The 15,032-nt window shown below is 37.4% G+C and overlaps 3 protein-coding genes and 2 pseudogenes across 4 annotated transcripts; 1 reads left to right on the top strand and 4 right to left on the bottom strand.

Annotated features, from left to right (window-relative positions):
* Positions 1-279: 279 nt before the first annotated feature.
* LOC111289066 (UDP-glycosyltransferase 708G1-like) lies at positions 280-3,539 on the bottom strand (annotated as a pseudogene).
* Positions 3,540-3,671: 132 nt separating this feature from the next.
* On the bottom strand, positions 3,672-5,037 carry LOC111288214 (UDP-glycosyltransferase 708G1 pseudogene; annotated as a pseudogene). Its single transcript, XR_016341831.1, has 2 exons — positions 4,941-5,037; positions 3,672-4,839 (listed from the first exon to the last, which is right to left on the bottom strand). The product of XR_016341831.1 is annotated as a UDP-glycosyltransferase 708G1 pseudogene (transcript).
* Positions 5,038-5,468: 431 nt separating this feature from the next.
* On the bottom strand, positions 5,469-8,045 carry LOC111288215 (Ankyrin repeat family protein). The gene is made up of 5 exons (XM_022879004.2): positions 7,726-8,045; positions 7,513-7,642; positions 6,492-6,616; positions 6,214-6,360; positions 5,469-5,971 (listed from the first exon to the last, which is right to left on the bottom strand). Exons 1-5 carry the CDS (start codon positions 7,915-7,917, stop codon positions 5,837-5,839), a joined length of 729 nt encoding a protein of 242 aa, XP_022734739.1. The 5' UTR covers positions 7,918-8,045; the 3' UTR covers positions 5,469-5,836.
* Positions 8,046-8,385: 340 nt separating this feature from the next.
* On the top strand, positions 8,386-9,832 carry LOC111288140 (RING/U-box superfamily protein). Its single transcript, XM_022878911.2, has 2 exons — positions 8,386-8,604; positions 8,694-9,832. The coding sequence occupies exon 2, from the start codon at positions 8,694-8,696 to the stop codon at positions 9,480-9,482; it is 789 nt and encodes a 262-aa protein (XP_022734646.1). The 5' UTR covers positions 8,386-8,604; the 3' UTR covers positions 9,483-9,832.
* A 1,560-nt stretch (positions 9,833-11,392) lies between these two features.
* LOC149519389 (uncharacterized) lies at positions 11,393-13,001 on the bottom strand. Its single transcript, XM_089760275.1, has 4 exons — positions 12,522-13,001; positions 11,977-12,403; positions 11,657-11,738; positions 11,393-11,587 (listed from the first exon to the last, which is right to left on the bottom strand). Exons 1-4 carry the CDS (start codon positions 12,736-12,738, stop codon positions 11,393-11,395), a joined length of 921 nt encoding a protein of 306 aa, XP_089616401.1. The 5' UTR covers positions 12,739-13,001.
* Positions 13,002-15,032: the final 2,031 nt, after the last annotated feature.

The following is a 15,032-nucleotide window of genomic DNA, read 5'->3' as shown; positions in this document are numbered from 1 at the left end:
AAGTAATACAAGAGATGGTTACTTTATCTCTTACCTATTTCCATTTTTATAATAATTTTAATTCAATTATAAAATTTTTTTGATAACAAAAAAAATCAGGATTTAAATTTGGAATTAAAATTTTAGATTCTTTGGATACTATCTCTTAAAGGTAACTGTATAAACAAATGTTGAGATTCAATTATACAAATCTGATTACTATGTAATTCCTTTACCTAACATATTTTGCATGTGTTTACAACAATAAATTTCTAATTTTTTTCTTAGATTTTAATTACAATCACTAAAAAAAAAAATGCGTTCATTTACTCTGTAATTGGTGCAGGATCTCGTCTCACAAAAAAAAAAAAAAACAGGGTTCAAATATTTTTTGTCAAATAAAAAAATTCATTTGCATAAAGAATTTTGCAGATTTTTTACCAATTTCCCTATACCTATGGGCTTTGAAGATTTGGCTATTTGCAGTACACAGAATTTGTTAATACCCATGTTCTAACAACGTAACAAAGTACCACTGACAATTTGACATGATTTTGGGGCTTATGAATCTAGTCCAGTACCTCCTGAGCTTCTTCTTTGCTAACAAAGGCCTCAGGCTTAGAGCTTCAAGCCCATACCAATGTCGCAACTTCTTTGCCTATGATACGATGAAGTATTAGCTTTTAGTTCAAGTTTTGCGAAGTTTTGTCTATGGTGTTTTAGGTGTTGGTGAGAAGAGCAATGATATAGAGGTCATATGATGGATGGTCTGTACCTCCTATAAAAAAGTACAGTTAGAGGCATAGGAATTAGTTTTTCAAGAAGTATTTCGATGTTAAAGTCACTTTAAGTATTTAAGATTTGGTGAAGAGAGTCAATTGCGAGGAGTATTCAAGAAATTTAACGGGAAAAAAATTATTGGTTCATGCCGTAACTGAACTTTATTTTTTTATCTTATATATGAGAAGAATAATGGTAATATTATCAAAACAGTAAATAATTAATGATAAATTTACGTAAAATTTGAAGAAAGATTAAACAAGTGAGTATGAGTTTTATTTAATAATCTCAGATCAACATAAATTATATTTAATGATTTCAAATAAATTAAAAATCAATGAATCTATTAAGTGGTGATATCTTAATAAAACGTTAACGAAGATACTTAGACAAATGCTTTCTTGAGAAGGGCACACCCGCTTCGTGGCGGAGAGTTTAGATGTCATCCCTTTCTTGTGTAACATAACAGTCGGGCGTGTACCGACTTAACAATCATAGTGACTAACCTTGTAGATAGTTACAACAAGTTTTAAACACCAATCCACAGGGCATCTAAAGTTTTTCCTCTGATAAACCAAGTTAAACCAGACTATGTACTTACCATTGAGCTTTTAACCAGAGATCAGATCAGAAAACAAATAACTTGTACAAGTTTTGTTCGTGTAACAACATGTAAAGAACAATGATTTTTCTTCAACTCATTTGTCCAACGATCACTCCAAGAGGACTTAAATTTAGCTGTTGAAAAATGTTTAAAACTTCATCTAACTAGCATTTGGTTTACTTGGTTATTAATCTAAACGCAGTAAATGCTAAATAGAGCAGCTGCCACCAATCAGCTAATTAATTATGCCATTCTGTTGTTCTTCCGGCTCTGGAAAAGTCTCTTCAACATATTCTCGCAACTTCCACCAACCCCTACAGCCTGTCTAGCCTCTTCACTGATTCTTGCAGCTTCCAACTTCAACATTTTACTCTCCATCAGCTCTTTAATTCTGTCCCCAATCTCCTCTCCCTTCACCAAAACATCCAAACCCCATCCCCCACTCTTCACGCCCAGCCCCCATCCACCTCCTTCTATCACCTCTGCATTGATCATCTGGTCCCCATGTTGTGGCCATCCCAGCATAGGATTCCATGCCAAGCTGCCTCCACCACTGAGTTCCATCCGCAGTGGCTTATGAATCCACCATCAGCCTTGTGACTTAGTATCTCCCACTGATTCACCTATTCTTTTATGACCAATCCATTGTTCTTAATCTTCTTCATTAGCTGGTGCCCGAGAATCTCATCCAAACTCTCTTCTTCTTCTTTGTCAACTACCTTACTCTTCACTACCCACACGAATTTATATCCACTCAACACTAGCCCATTGCCTAACTCTCTTATTTGCTCTTTTGACAATGGTGTCCTGCTGCCAAAGCTGACATAAACTACCGACCCTTCCTTTTGGCACTCAAGCCACTTCAATGGTGCAAAAGCAGATTGCCCCTCGAACTCTAAGGGGAGAAAAGGTCCAACAGGCAACACTGGAGGCAATCTTTCTATAACTTTTGCACCAGTTAGCATCCCCAGAGATTGCTTTTCGAGCCCTTCAAAAGAGTTGATCAACACCCCGTTGACATTCTTGATACTTTGACTATTGTCTGAGAAATTTCTTCTAAAGAAACTGTTTGAGTCTAGAAGTGTTGGGGGAAGTGACGACGTGGGGATTGGTGAATCAAGGCCTGGAATTCTAATTTCATCCCAAACTGGGAAGAACCATCTTCGGACTTGGACACAGCAATCGAAGGGAAGCGTGCGAAAATGGAGAACATCCTGGCTGATGTTGTGAAAAGAACATAGTTAGGGAGACATAGATTAGTGGTGACTGGAATGACAGAGGACATCAAGGTCATATCAGTGACGATAAATGAGAGGGGTGGAGAAAGCGATGAGATGAGAGGATCGAGGAGGTGTGCTGATCAAAGAATAGTTTCCCACTGGAGGTAAAAAGGGTCATTACAATTGGCAGTTAACGGATCAAGGGGGAGGAGTGTAAGCTTCTTGTCAGTAACCTGAGGAAAGGCTGAGAGGAAACGAGAGATAAGTTGAGATTCAGCAAAGGAGACTATTGGGTGCGTAGTGATTAAAGTGACTTGACATTGATGGTGGATAAGAGAGGCAGCAAGTCGAAGGAAAGGTAGCAGATGACCCATGCCAGAGCTAGGGAGGAGAGCAACATGAAGATCAGAGTTTGACATGCTAACTAAGCCTGGAATATGCAAAGCTGAAGCCTGGATGAGTAGAGAAAATAGGTGAGGATCGTTTTGTTATGGTGTGGTTTGGTACTTGGAGAAGAAAACCTGTCTCAATTTAACAAATTATCAGGTCACCAAATATAGAGGATTGGTTAGGGATCGGCTCCTTAATTTTCTACTCCTCGTCGTTGGCTAAACAGTGGTATAGCCAACTTACCTTCTTGGGTAGAATTTATCAATGACTGGAAGCCATTGCAACAAAAATGGTTGGTCAAGTATTAACTCGTGCAGGGCCTGCCCCTGCCCTGAAGTCGTTGACAGGGAAATAAAAAGAAAGTATAGCATGTGCTCATACCTACCAAAAAAGTAAATATAAAAGTCCAAAAGAATAAATTACAGAGAACCGAACCCTCAATAGCAAAAGCCATTCCTGGCACAAGCAAAATAAAAAAAATAGAAGAATAATGGAGTACATGCCAGACTGCAAGTATGTTACAATAATTTAACCTTGATTTGAAATAGAATACACATGGCCCAAATTTTGAAATTCTGAAATGCTGGGCTTTCGGCCATGTCTACAACCTTGATAAACCAGGGTCCCTCCATAGTCTATTTTGTTGCCAAATTATATATATATTTTTCATCATGAAGATAAAATTTTAATATAAATACTAATAAAAAAAGATTTAATTTCAAACAAGTTCTTGATGTCCCTAAAATATTTTTAACCACTAGGCTAAAGGTTAGAGACGCCAATTACATTATACATGTAACATTAACAACTATGCAGAGAAGATGCTAATTATCAGAAAAATGAGTCCATGAGCTCACTCAGACTTCTTCCAGCTTTGCAACAGCTTCTTCAACGTATCCTGGCAACTTCCATCAACCCCAACAGCTTTCTTTGCCTCTTGACTGATTCTTGCAGCTTCCAGTTTTAACGATTCACTCGACATCAGGTCTTTAATTTTGTCTCCGATTTCCTCTCCCTTCAACACAACATCCTCGCCCCACTTCCAACTCTTCACACACAGGCCCAATCCAATCGCTTCAATCACCTCTACATTAATCCTCTGATCACCAAACATACGTTGTGGCCATGCCAGCAAAGGCACTCCATACAAGGCAGCTTCCACCACTGAATTCCATCCGCAATGGCTCACGAACCCACCAACAGCCTTGTGACTTAGTATTTCCCATTGATTCACCCATTCTTTTACAACCAAACCACTGTTACTACTCGTAATCCTCTGCATTAGATCATGTCCCAGTATCTCATCCAAACCGTCTTCTTCCTCTTTGTCAACTATCTTAGTCTTCACCACCCACAAGAATTTACACCCACTCAATACTAGCCCCATTCCTAACTCTCTTATTTGCTCCTTTGACGTGGCTGTCCTACTTCCAAAGCTAACATATACCACTGACCCTTCCTTTTGTTCCTCTAGCCACTTTAAAGCGGCAGGAGATTCTTGACCCTCGAACTCACAGGGCAAAAGAGGTCCAACGGCAAACACTGGTGGCAATTCTTCAAGTACTTTTGCACCAGTAAGCGTATGGAGAGATTGTTCTTCTAGCTCTTCAAATGTGTTAATCAAAACCCCGTTGACTTTAGAGATTGTCTGACTGTTGTCTGAAAAAATTTTGGCAAATAGAGTATTTGAGTTTAAAAGTAGTGGAGATAATGACGATCTGGGTATTGGTGGAATGCCAGGAATTTCAATTACGTTGCCAAATTGAAAAGAACCATGATCCACAGCAATTGAAGGCAAGTACGCCAAAAGGGAGAACATTCGGGCTGATGATGTGAAGAGCATATAGTTAGGGAGACACAGATTTGCTGTGATTGGAATGACGGACGACATCAAGACTATATCAGTGATAATCAGTGAGAGAGGTGAAGATAGCGAGGAGATGAGAGGAGAGAGAAGGTGTGCTGACCGGCGAATAGTTTCCCAATGGAGCGCAAAAGGGTCGGTACAATCGGCTGTTGCTGGATCAAGAGGGAGGAGAGTAAACCTCTTCTCGGTAACTTGAGGAAAGGCAGAGAGGAAACGAGAGATGAGTTGAGATTCAGCAAAGGAGACAACGGGATCTAAGGTGATCAAAGTGAGTTGACAATGGCAGTGGACAAGGGAGGCAGCAAGACGAAGAAAAGGTATCAGATGACCCATTCCAGAACTGGGGAGAAGAGCTACATGATGATGAGAGTGGATACCATCGGAGTTTGACATGTGGATAGTACGGAGATGCAACAGCTGTAGCGTAGATTAGCGGAGAGACTGAGAGAGTTGGTGTTAATAATTGTCTACCAACGTGGGATTTTTATAGGGGCTCGTGTACCTCGATCCTCTACTCCAAGGACACTAGAAAATAGCCAACAAACTTTCCTCAGTCACAACAGCATGAATGGTAGTAATATACTATTATCTTGCACAGCCTTGAGTAGTTGGAAGAGCGACCAGCACGTTAAGGATCTGCTCAGAGACAGTTTCAACTTTCAAGCAAAAAGAAAAAGATACAAAAATTCATACAAAACCGGTAAACATAGCAAGCTAGGTCAACTCCAGCACCCCATTTTCTCTCCATGAACTCCAGCACCCTAAAGGCATGTCATAAATAGGTCAAAGCCAGCAGCAGGGCACTATGAAAGGAGTAGAAAATCTAGTTGAAATAGGCAATACATTGGTCCTTCACCTAATAAACTATGCAACAACTCCTCTTTCATTGCTCCAATAGGTTCTCCACATGGAGAGATAAACAATTATCTGTGGATTTTTCCAGGAAAACATTTTTTAATGAGCAGAGACACTCCAGCCACTTGCCTATAGTCAGATTCATCCTTCAAGCATGGCCTTGGCAGCATCGATCAGTATTGGTCTAAAATCATTTGAAGCTTGGCCAAGAACAGTACATCCTTCCTTGTCCTCTATGTCCACATCCGCTCCATGTCTTATTAGAAGGAGGGCTACCTGTCAACCAAATAAAAACAAGTTGACTAAGAAAATCCCACAGTCCACAAAATTTCATAAGACGTTTCCCGCCATTACTATAGTAGCTTAAAACTGAATGGTCTAGACTGTCCATTACTTGCAATTATATCAAACGTGAAAGCAATGATAAGAAAATGAAAAATAGAAGAGGTTAGCCAGCAAGAATGGGGAGAATAGTCGGCAATCCTTAAACTTTGTTTCTCAAGGCTCAAAGAGAGTACCTCCTTGTTATGACAAATGACTGCATTCATGAGAGGAGTTTGACCAGCTCTGTCAGTAGCATCAACTTCTGCTCCTTCCTCGATTAAGAGTTCACATAATGCCGAGTTTCCTGTGCTAGCCGCCCTATGCAACGGGGTGCATCCGACCTGCATTGAATCATGTTATCAACAGATGAAACAGAAATTAAAATGAAAAATACTGCATGAGGAATGGAAAAGGAGAATAAAAAATACAACGCCTATATAAGAAAAAACGATATGTGAGTGAAGTTACAAGCCTTGTCCTTCGAATTAATCTTTGCACCATGAGAGATCAGAAGTTCAGCAATCTTCATCCATCCCTTGCTAGCAGCATAATGAAGAGCCGTTCGGCCACCATCATTTTTCAAATTAACATTCGCTCCTTCACAAAAGTAAATAAAAAATAAAAATAAATAGCATCAGCCGAATGAAAAATTTGTTCACTTGAGATAACAATCACATCAAGAACCCCACTTATGCTCAATTAACATCCTCGATAAAGAAATTTACAGCATAACAAATTTTTTCCTTAAACCAGCTAGAAGATTCTGAGCCAACAGATATATGCACAAGTCAATTCAATATAACTTGAAGGAATTTCTGCATTATCTCTATGCCTTGCAAAGAAGTGATAAAAAGGTAAATATCGGGAAGATGAGTGAATGTAGCAGTGAGGGCGAGACTTAACTGTGTACATTAAGAAAGAAATGAGAGTCAAGTAATAAGTCAAGGGAGTATAAATCCAGTGGTGGAAGAAATTGGGAAGCATGATGGGAATGAACAAGTCAGTCAATGCGGCAAATGGTGGTGATCAAGGAACTCAAAGCTGGTTCGGTGAAGTCATTGGTGGTGTTCAGAGTGTTTTGGTGAAGATGCTGGTGTCAATGGAAGTGAAACTTTTAAGCTTTGGGAGTTGTTGATTGCAACATGCTCTGTTGCAAAAAGGAAAGCCCTAAACCAAAAAGAACAGAATTGAAGATCTAGTATGACTTATGAGTGCCGCAGAAGGTTTCCAAAATATTTGAACTAGTTGCAGTTTTATTTTTCTTTACCTTGCTAAAGGTCCCATTACAGCCTATATATTTACATAATTACAACTACCCTACTTATATGCTCAATTAACACCCTTGATAACCAAATTAACAGCATAACTTTTCCATAAACTCAGCTAGAAGATTCTTAACCAATTTAAGTAAATATATGCACAAGTCAATTCGAAACAACAGAAGTTCTACATTAGAATCAATGTGAAAAGTCAGAATTGAACAAAGTTCTAACCTTTGCTCAACAGAATTTCTATAATTTCCAAATTACCAATACTCGCGGCAGAGTGAATCGGAGCCCAGCCTTCTTCATCGGAACTATTCACAACTGATTCATCAGCAACGGCTGAGAGTATTTTGACCACCTAATGCAAATTGATTCCTTTCACATTAACAAATCTTATCCAAAAAAAGAAAACTTAGGAGATGGAGAGAAGGACGGAGTTACCTCGGGGCGGGCGGAGGAGACGGCGACGTGGAGAAGAGATCGACCGTCTTCATTCCGGAGTTGAAGAGACTTGGAGAGGTGGTCTTCCGAGAGGGATTTGAATATGGAAGAATCGCCAGTCTCCGCCGCTTTGAAGAGATCTCTTTCTTTAATTTGGAGATCTTCTGATTTCTTTGGAGGATCGGTTTCCATTGTCTACGGTAGGATTTCACGGTCGAATTGCTGATTTACGGTTTGCGATGGTTTTGGGGATTTTTTGATTCGGTGCGCGGTGTGCCTGTTAGTGACTGTGACTCACAGCACGTCAGTTAATTTTTCATAATCGTAGTATTAAAAGTTAGAAAGGAAAAAAATTAATTAATTTATTTAATCTAATAATTTTAAACCCTATATGAAAATGTCATATAAAAATAATATTAAAAATATGAAAATAACATAATTTAAAATTTTGGACAAAGCATATATTTGTTTGATAAAATTAAAAAATTTTATTTATATTTTAATTTAATATAAAATAAATAAAATACATGGATTATTATATTTATTTTAGACATATAATAAAAAATATATAATGATCTTATAATTTCATATTTAAAAGAAAATCATATCTGAATATATCACCAGGAGAGAAAAATAATCCAGTTAAACAGTTAGTCGGTTTGAAGGGGTAGTGAAACGACGACGTTTAATGTGGTTCACGCTTTGTCCAGGTTGTACCGGACTATGAGGTGAATTACCCCTAGTCGGCTACGTTGGGGAAAGAGAGAGAGACAGAGAAAGAAAACGCCCAAATCCTTTCTTTTCTTTCTCATTGGATCTCTTCTCTGCTTCCAAACGGACCCACCTTTCCTTTGTCTTCAAATTCAGCCAACTTTCAAGGTAAATTTCCTTCCTTTTTTTTCCATCCTTATGAATCTGTAAAACTTTATGATTCCAATCTATGTCCTTTTTTTTTTTCATTTTTCAAGATGTGGGGTTTTGCTTCTAATGCCATTTCAAGCATTGGGTTGAGGAGTTCAAAAGAGGGTCGAGCTTGTTCCGAGTGTTCAGACGATGAGGTGTGCTCCAATGGTAGTAGAGATGAGGGATTGGAATGTCCGATTTGTTGGGAATCTTTCAACATTGTTGAAAATGTGCCTTATGTCTTATGGTGTGGTCATACCCTTTGCCAAAATTGTATCTTGGGGCTCCAACCTGCTGTTTTGAAACTCCCCACTCAGCATATAAAGATACCTATGTTCATTTCTTGCCCATGGTGCCATTTGCTATCGCTCCGCCTTGTTTATAACGGGAACCTCAAGTTCCCTCGCAAGAATTTCTTCGTTCTGTGGATGATCGAGAGCTTGAATGGGGATAGGAATGGCTTTGTCTGGAGAACATCATCTGAGGAGCATCAACCCATTGGCTTTCCTAGATGTAATCTAATGCTTGGGAATCAAGCTATCAATGGTGTCGTTAGGAGAGGGTCATATACTCATCGTTCTGAACAAATTAGGTCTCCAGATTATGGTGGCAGAAATAATGTGGAGAGGCATCATTTCTCACTTCATAAATCGTTGTATTTCTTCATTCACTTTGTGTTCAAGTTTCCTTTGGTCATCATATTACTTCTGATTGTCTTCTTTGCAATACCGGGGAGTGCTGTTATCTTATTACTCTATTTGCTAGTGACAGTTGTTTTTGCCGTCCCATCTTTGTTGGTGCTGTACTTTGCATTCCCTATGTTGGATAGGCTGGTAAGAGAAATAACCTCATGAGATGTTATTTTATCACTTCAAAGTTCTGAGAGATATATGGTTCTAAATGACTTCAATCTCCAAATGAATTCAACTAATGGTGTAATCTGACATCATCCTTCTTCCAATACTCACTCCACTGCTTTATTTGGCATTTGGTAACTTCATTGCTGGTAATGGGAGTTTTTAATATGCTGAAGCTTTTAGAAATTCTATTGTTTTCATGATGGAGTGTGACTTCAAAATGTCTCAAAGGCTTGTTTTAGCAATTGTGATTGTGTCCTTGATTAGATGCCATTAAAGTGGCTGCTCACCTGTTGTACAAGCTTGAGTTCCCAAAATAATATAAGTGCAGTTAATTGTGGTGGTTATTTCTTCTCTCTATCTCTCTCTTATTTATTGTCATAATTTTTCTGCATTTTGATAAAAGATAGTTCTTTGTTTTTGCTACTTTCAATTGTTGCAAGCTTGGTTGCTTAATTTTCTACCCTTTGAGAATTACTGTGACTCATTGCAGCTTTTGTCATTGTGGTGTATGCGTTACTTCCTATTATAAGTTTAACTGAGATCTTTAACTATACCAGAGTGCACAAATGGCCTTGTTTTTGGTTTAGTCTTCATTTTGATGGTGGTTTCAAAGGAAAGGGGGGAGGGGGTGTCCCGGCTTTTTACTTGGGCTCATATCCAGTACTTTCATCTTATGAACAATTGAAATGGTTCATCTCTCTAATTATTATCTTCCGCATTTTCTGCATTGGATCCTGGCCTGGTATTTAGTAATGAACTTTGTTCTTGTTCTTAAGAATTCTTAGATATTTTCCTATAGTGGCTACAGTTGATAGTGGTCAGTAACAGATAGGCCAGTAGTTGCTTCCATCCTTGTTTCCTTGACAGTCAGAGTAGATGATTGGTGCCTTTTTTATGGAAAAACATACAAATTTTATCAGATAATATTGTTCATAAGTGCATTTAGTTAGCCTGAGATAGGAAGACGACTCTGGGAGAATTTAGTAATGCTTGCTTTATTAACTGTATCGATTATGCCTATTCATTATCTTGTAGAAAGTTGACTATGTGATCTAGAGGTGAGTAATTGTTATAGCTTGGCTTGGGTTGCAGTCTTAGTCATCATTTTATTCTTGTTCATCATGTGGAGATCTTTTCATTTACCAAAAATAAAAGTTTAACGTAGAAACATTGTGGTCAAATTCAGTATGGAGGGTCCCAATATTAGTTTATTATTTGGTTACAATTTTATGTTATAATGTGCACAATCTATGCTATTAACTGAGGTTTCAAATTCTTTGCATGTTCTTTTGATCCTTTTATATTTCACAGTTCCAAGATAATTCTTTCTTGTTATTCATTAGTGATGGCGGGAGGTGTTTAGATGGTTGTAAATTTGGACAATTTAATGAGCTTATTTTCTCTTGTCCACTTTTTTTTTTTACTTTTAGATTTATAATTTCCTTTGTATAATAACTTGTGCTATATGAGAATTTCCATGAAAGATTGGATTTTCATTCATGCTTCTGCAGCAATTAAATTTTGGATTACCTTCAATCTTTGAGATTATTCAAATTCCTTCATAATCAAAGAGAAAACAAATTCTGCAATTTATCACCATATTCTAAGCATTATAAATCTATAATTTGATTTTGAGTAACAGAGTCTTGTCCAAGGACAATGGGGTACATTTTCCTGCATCAGCTGCTATATGGCTTCATTTTTTCATACTAAACAACAGTCGTTAGAAATATTAGTAAAACTACTTGAGGTTCTTGAAGCAACTTCTCATTGAAACAAGTGTTAAATCATTCAAATAATGGTGACTCTATTTGTGATTGGCATCCTTTTGTTAGTCGCAGCATTATGAAAATAATCTTCCCATATGTGACTTCAAACTCATGACACTAGATTATTAGTTATGTTCAACAGCAGAAGCATGTCCTTGGAACCTCTCCTGTTGTTCTAATTATATTTGCCTTTTCCTTTGCTTTAAGCTCATCATTTCTTTGCCTTGCCTCTGCCTGTGATCTTGCTCCATCTGCAGCTTTTTTGATATAGTCCATCTCATCCCTAAATTTTGTTAAGGCTCGTTCTCTCTTTTGCTGCAATTCGCTCTGCTGCTCCATGAAATAGGCTGTTAGTTTCTAAGAACTAGTTTGAATTAAGAGAAGTAAAACAATTCTAACCTCTGCTTTTGCCAGCTTGTTTCCAGCTTTCTTCTTCTTCTTTTCCTCCCAGGCAAGTATAGTGTTATTTAATTTCTCATACCTGTAATCTATCTGTTAATGAAGAAGATGATATAATACTAACAGAAAGACCTGTAATCTATCTGTTAGTGAAGAAGATGATATAATACTAATTGCTTGTTGAATTGAAGATGGACTTTTTATGTTGGCATTGCATTTGTTGTTTTAATGCCGTAGAGTTACTTTCTGGCTTTAATAAATTGCTATTAACTGGTTAATACTATAAGATACTATGTAATAAGCTGCCAATGAATGATTACCGTTCTTTGATCCTGGCCATCTCAGCCTTCTCCCAAGCCTCTGCTTTTGTCAGCTCTGTCTCTGGCCTTCCTGCACTCTGTCTTTTGGCATCTATCCCCAGAGCCACAGGCTTAATGGTAGGAGGCTGTTCAGGTCTGGTTGCTGCTGCTCCTGTTTTAAAGGCGGGATGATCAGGTTTTGGTGCTGCCCTTTCAGGTTTTATGCGAGGGAGATCGAGCTTTGGTGCTGCACTGTCAGGTTGTGGTGCTGCACTTTCTGGTTGACTGGAATGCAAATCAGGTTTTTGGGAACTTCTGAGTTTTGTACTGCTAGCGCTGCCTATATGATCAGCAAAAGTAAGAGATTTTTTAAATGATGGAGCAGGTCTAGTAACCTGTTCATCCGTGGCATCATTTACTGACATTTTGTTCTCTGCACTTTCCGAACCTTTCGTCAAACTTTCACTTGTTAATTTCTTTTGGTTAAGCAGCAGCAGCAAGAAGAAATATTTAATACTTTGTTACATGGATATCTGGATTCTATTTCTCATGCTTTGCATCTTTACCTGAGAATCTTCTGGATACAGCGCCAGGTTTCAATATTGAAATGGTTGTATCTTCCTTTCTGCTCTTATCCTTGATCAAAGAGGGCTCAAGACCTGCACTGGTCTTTTTTTGATCTTGGATGCTTTGTTCTGCAATCAAGTTAATGACATATGTGGCAGCTGCAACTCCAACTACTTCTTCTGTTTTATGGTTAGAATCATGATTCCAACTCATCATTTTGCCAGAAAATTGTTTTTGAAACCAGTTCTGGGTTCTCTCCTCTGCAAAATCCAAAATTAAGGTATGTTATTGTTGCTTCAACTTTTTATTTCCTACTCTCTAGAATGGTAATGAAGGAGAAATGCACTTATTGGTACAAAAAGAGTATAGTTTCTATGTTCTTTCATTTTATTCTCATCAATATGGGATCGAAAACTTGGGAAGAAAGCATTAGTGTTACTTTTGCAACCTCCTTTGAAAGATTGAGTTTTTTTGTGGTGGTATCCTTTCTAATACAGCTTGACCCTTCTGTTCTTCCTTGTTGGGTGCCGGAAAATGTTCCCCTGGCATAAGCAATCAGGCAAATAGCAGCAGATTTCTAAGGACATCAACATCTTATACACAGTGAAAAGAAAGTTGCCTGAAAACATATATATATATATATTAATCTTCTGTCGCTCAAGTTTGTCTACACAGCTTTATGCCTTTCATTGTGGATTCAGTTCTATACACATTAGTGCAATGCCTGTATTTGGGGGAATTCAATCAGCTATTGGTCTTCATAAACAATGTTGAAAGTTGCATGTACATTATTTGTATTCTACCTTCAAATGGAAAAGAGTTAACTTCCATAGAAATAAATAGCACAATTTTTTTATAAACCGATATTAATGGTAATTTGCTAACAAATTAGATTCTAAAATGAGCATTTACTTAATAAATTTGGCTAACATTAGATCTTAAATTAGCATTTAGGCAAAAAGTTGGAGAAATATGCCAATGTATTCTATAATGTTGCCTGAGATAATATAATTACCTCTGTGATCAGCTTGCTGCTTAAACTATGAAATTCCAATTTCCTCTATCAAAGAGAAAATAGAATTATCTCATCTGCTACATCAAATTTTCCATGGTTTCAGATTACTCTCCTGAACCAAATCTAATTTCTTAAGCAATGATTTGGTGATAATAATTTATAAAGCCTAGAGAAAGGAAGAATTGCTATGGTTGGCAATAGGCAAAGACAAGCAAACAGGGTTTGATTATATGCTTTGCATGCAAAGGTTGGTTAGGATATTCTTATTGTGCAATTGGTCGAGAAACGTTATTCTTTATCTTCATGCTTTTGGTTTTATACAAATCGAATGATTTATATTTTATTCTGTAATCTTTTAAACAGCTTTAAGGCTTCTTTCCCCTAAAGTTTTCAGAAGAATCTTGTTTCCTTTATAATAAGAATAACAATAAATTTAACCAAATTCCAAAGGTTTAAACATTGTCTAAAAGAATTAATAAGCAAAAGGTAATAAATATGGAAATGATAACTAAGCACAAGTTGGGGCATGGAAGTCTCTGATAGTTACAAAGACGATTGAATGAGCTGCAACAGTGATCGGAGAGGAAGCATCAACAAGCTTCGGATTCATTGCAGGAATGTCCAATGAATCTGTCAGCTTCAATGGAGTTCCATTAAATAACACAACATCACTTTGGATATTTCCATCTTTGGGAGTCAAATGGTACTCTTCTTTCTTCTGGTAGCCTTTGAAATCAGCATTAGGCCTCACAGCATTTGTAGATTCTAAATTACGTCTGACAGCATACAAATTTTCATCATTTGAAAGGGTGACATCGAGAGAACAATGTTTTGACAAGTTGATCAAAGCGAGACAAATCCCAGGCTGCCCAACCAAAATAATAATTATAATAATAATAATAACAATTATCCAATGTTTTTAGTGAGAAAAGGAAATCAAAAGCGTGGAAACAGATTCTTTTTCTTACCTTTTTCTTTGCACAATGAATATACAACCAAATTTGGAGTAACATCCTGACTAACAGCGAGTACCTTACTTCCCATAAACCGGTGCCATAAAAGTGCACTGGCAGAACAAATCAAGCAGAAGAAATGTTAATGCAACAAAATTTACAACCAGAACGATGAAATAGCTAGAGATTTAGCAGGAAATTGACCCATAATAATCAGGATTGGGAATAAATGTTGTAGTATTGAGGAAAGCATAGTTTCCACCAATGAAAGCTTATCTACAATAAACCTTTTGATTGTAGGTTGACGTCATCCCCAACTGGTCTATATACCTGTTTAAAGTTAGAAGTTTAATCACCAATTGTTAATCTACATAGACAAATTTAGTGGCTGAGAGAAATAAGAAGAAAAAAGTTACCAAAATCCATTGGCAAAGGTATGGGATACATGTTTGTCACCGCTGTTATAAGCTCCACCTGATTCAGAAACCCATCCTGGTGACCATGGTGCAAACTTATTGACAGCATTTGAAACATCTTTAAAT

This window comes from Durio zibethinus, chromosome 4 (assembly GCF_047325235.1).
Source record: "Durio zibethinus cultivar Kanyao isolate XHJ-2024 chromosome 4, ASM4732523v1, whole genome shotgun sequence".
In the NCBI taxonomy this organism is placed as follows: domain Eukaryota; kingdom Viridiplantae; phylum Streptophyta; class Magnoliopsida; order Malvales; family Malvaceae; genus Durio; species Durio zibethinus.
Note: the sequence above shows the minus strand (reverse complement) of the source record. Positions and strands in the feature narration are given on the sequence as shown.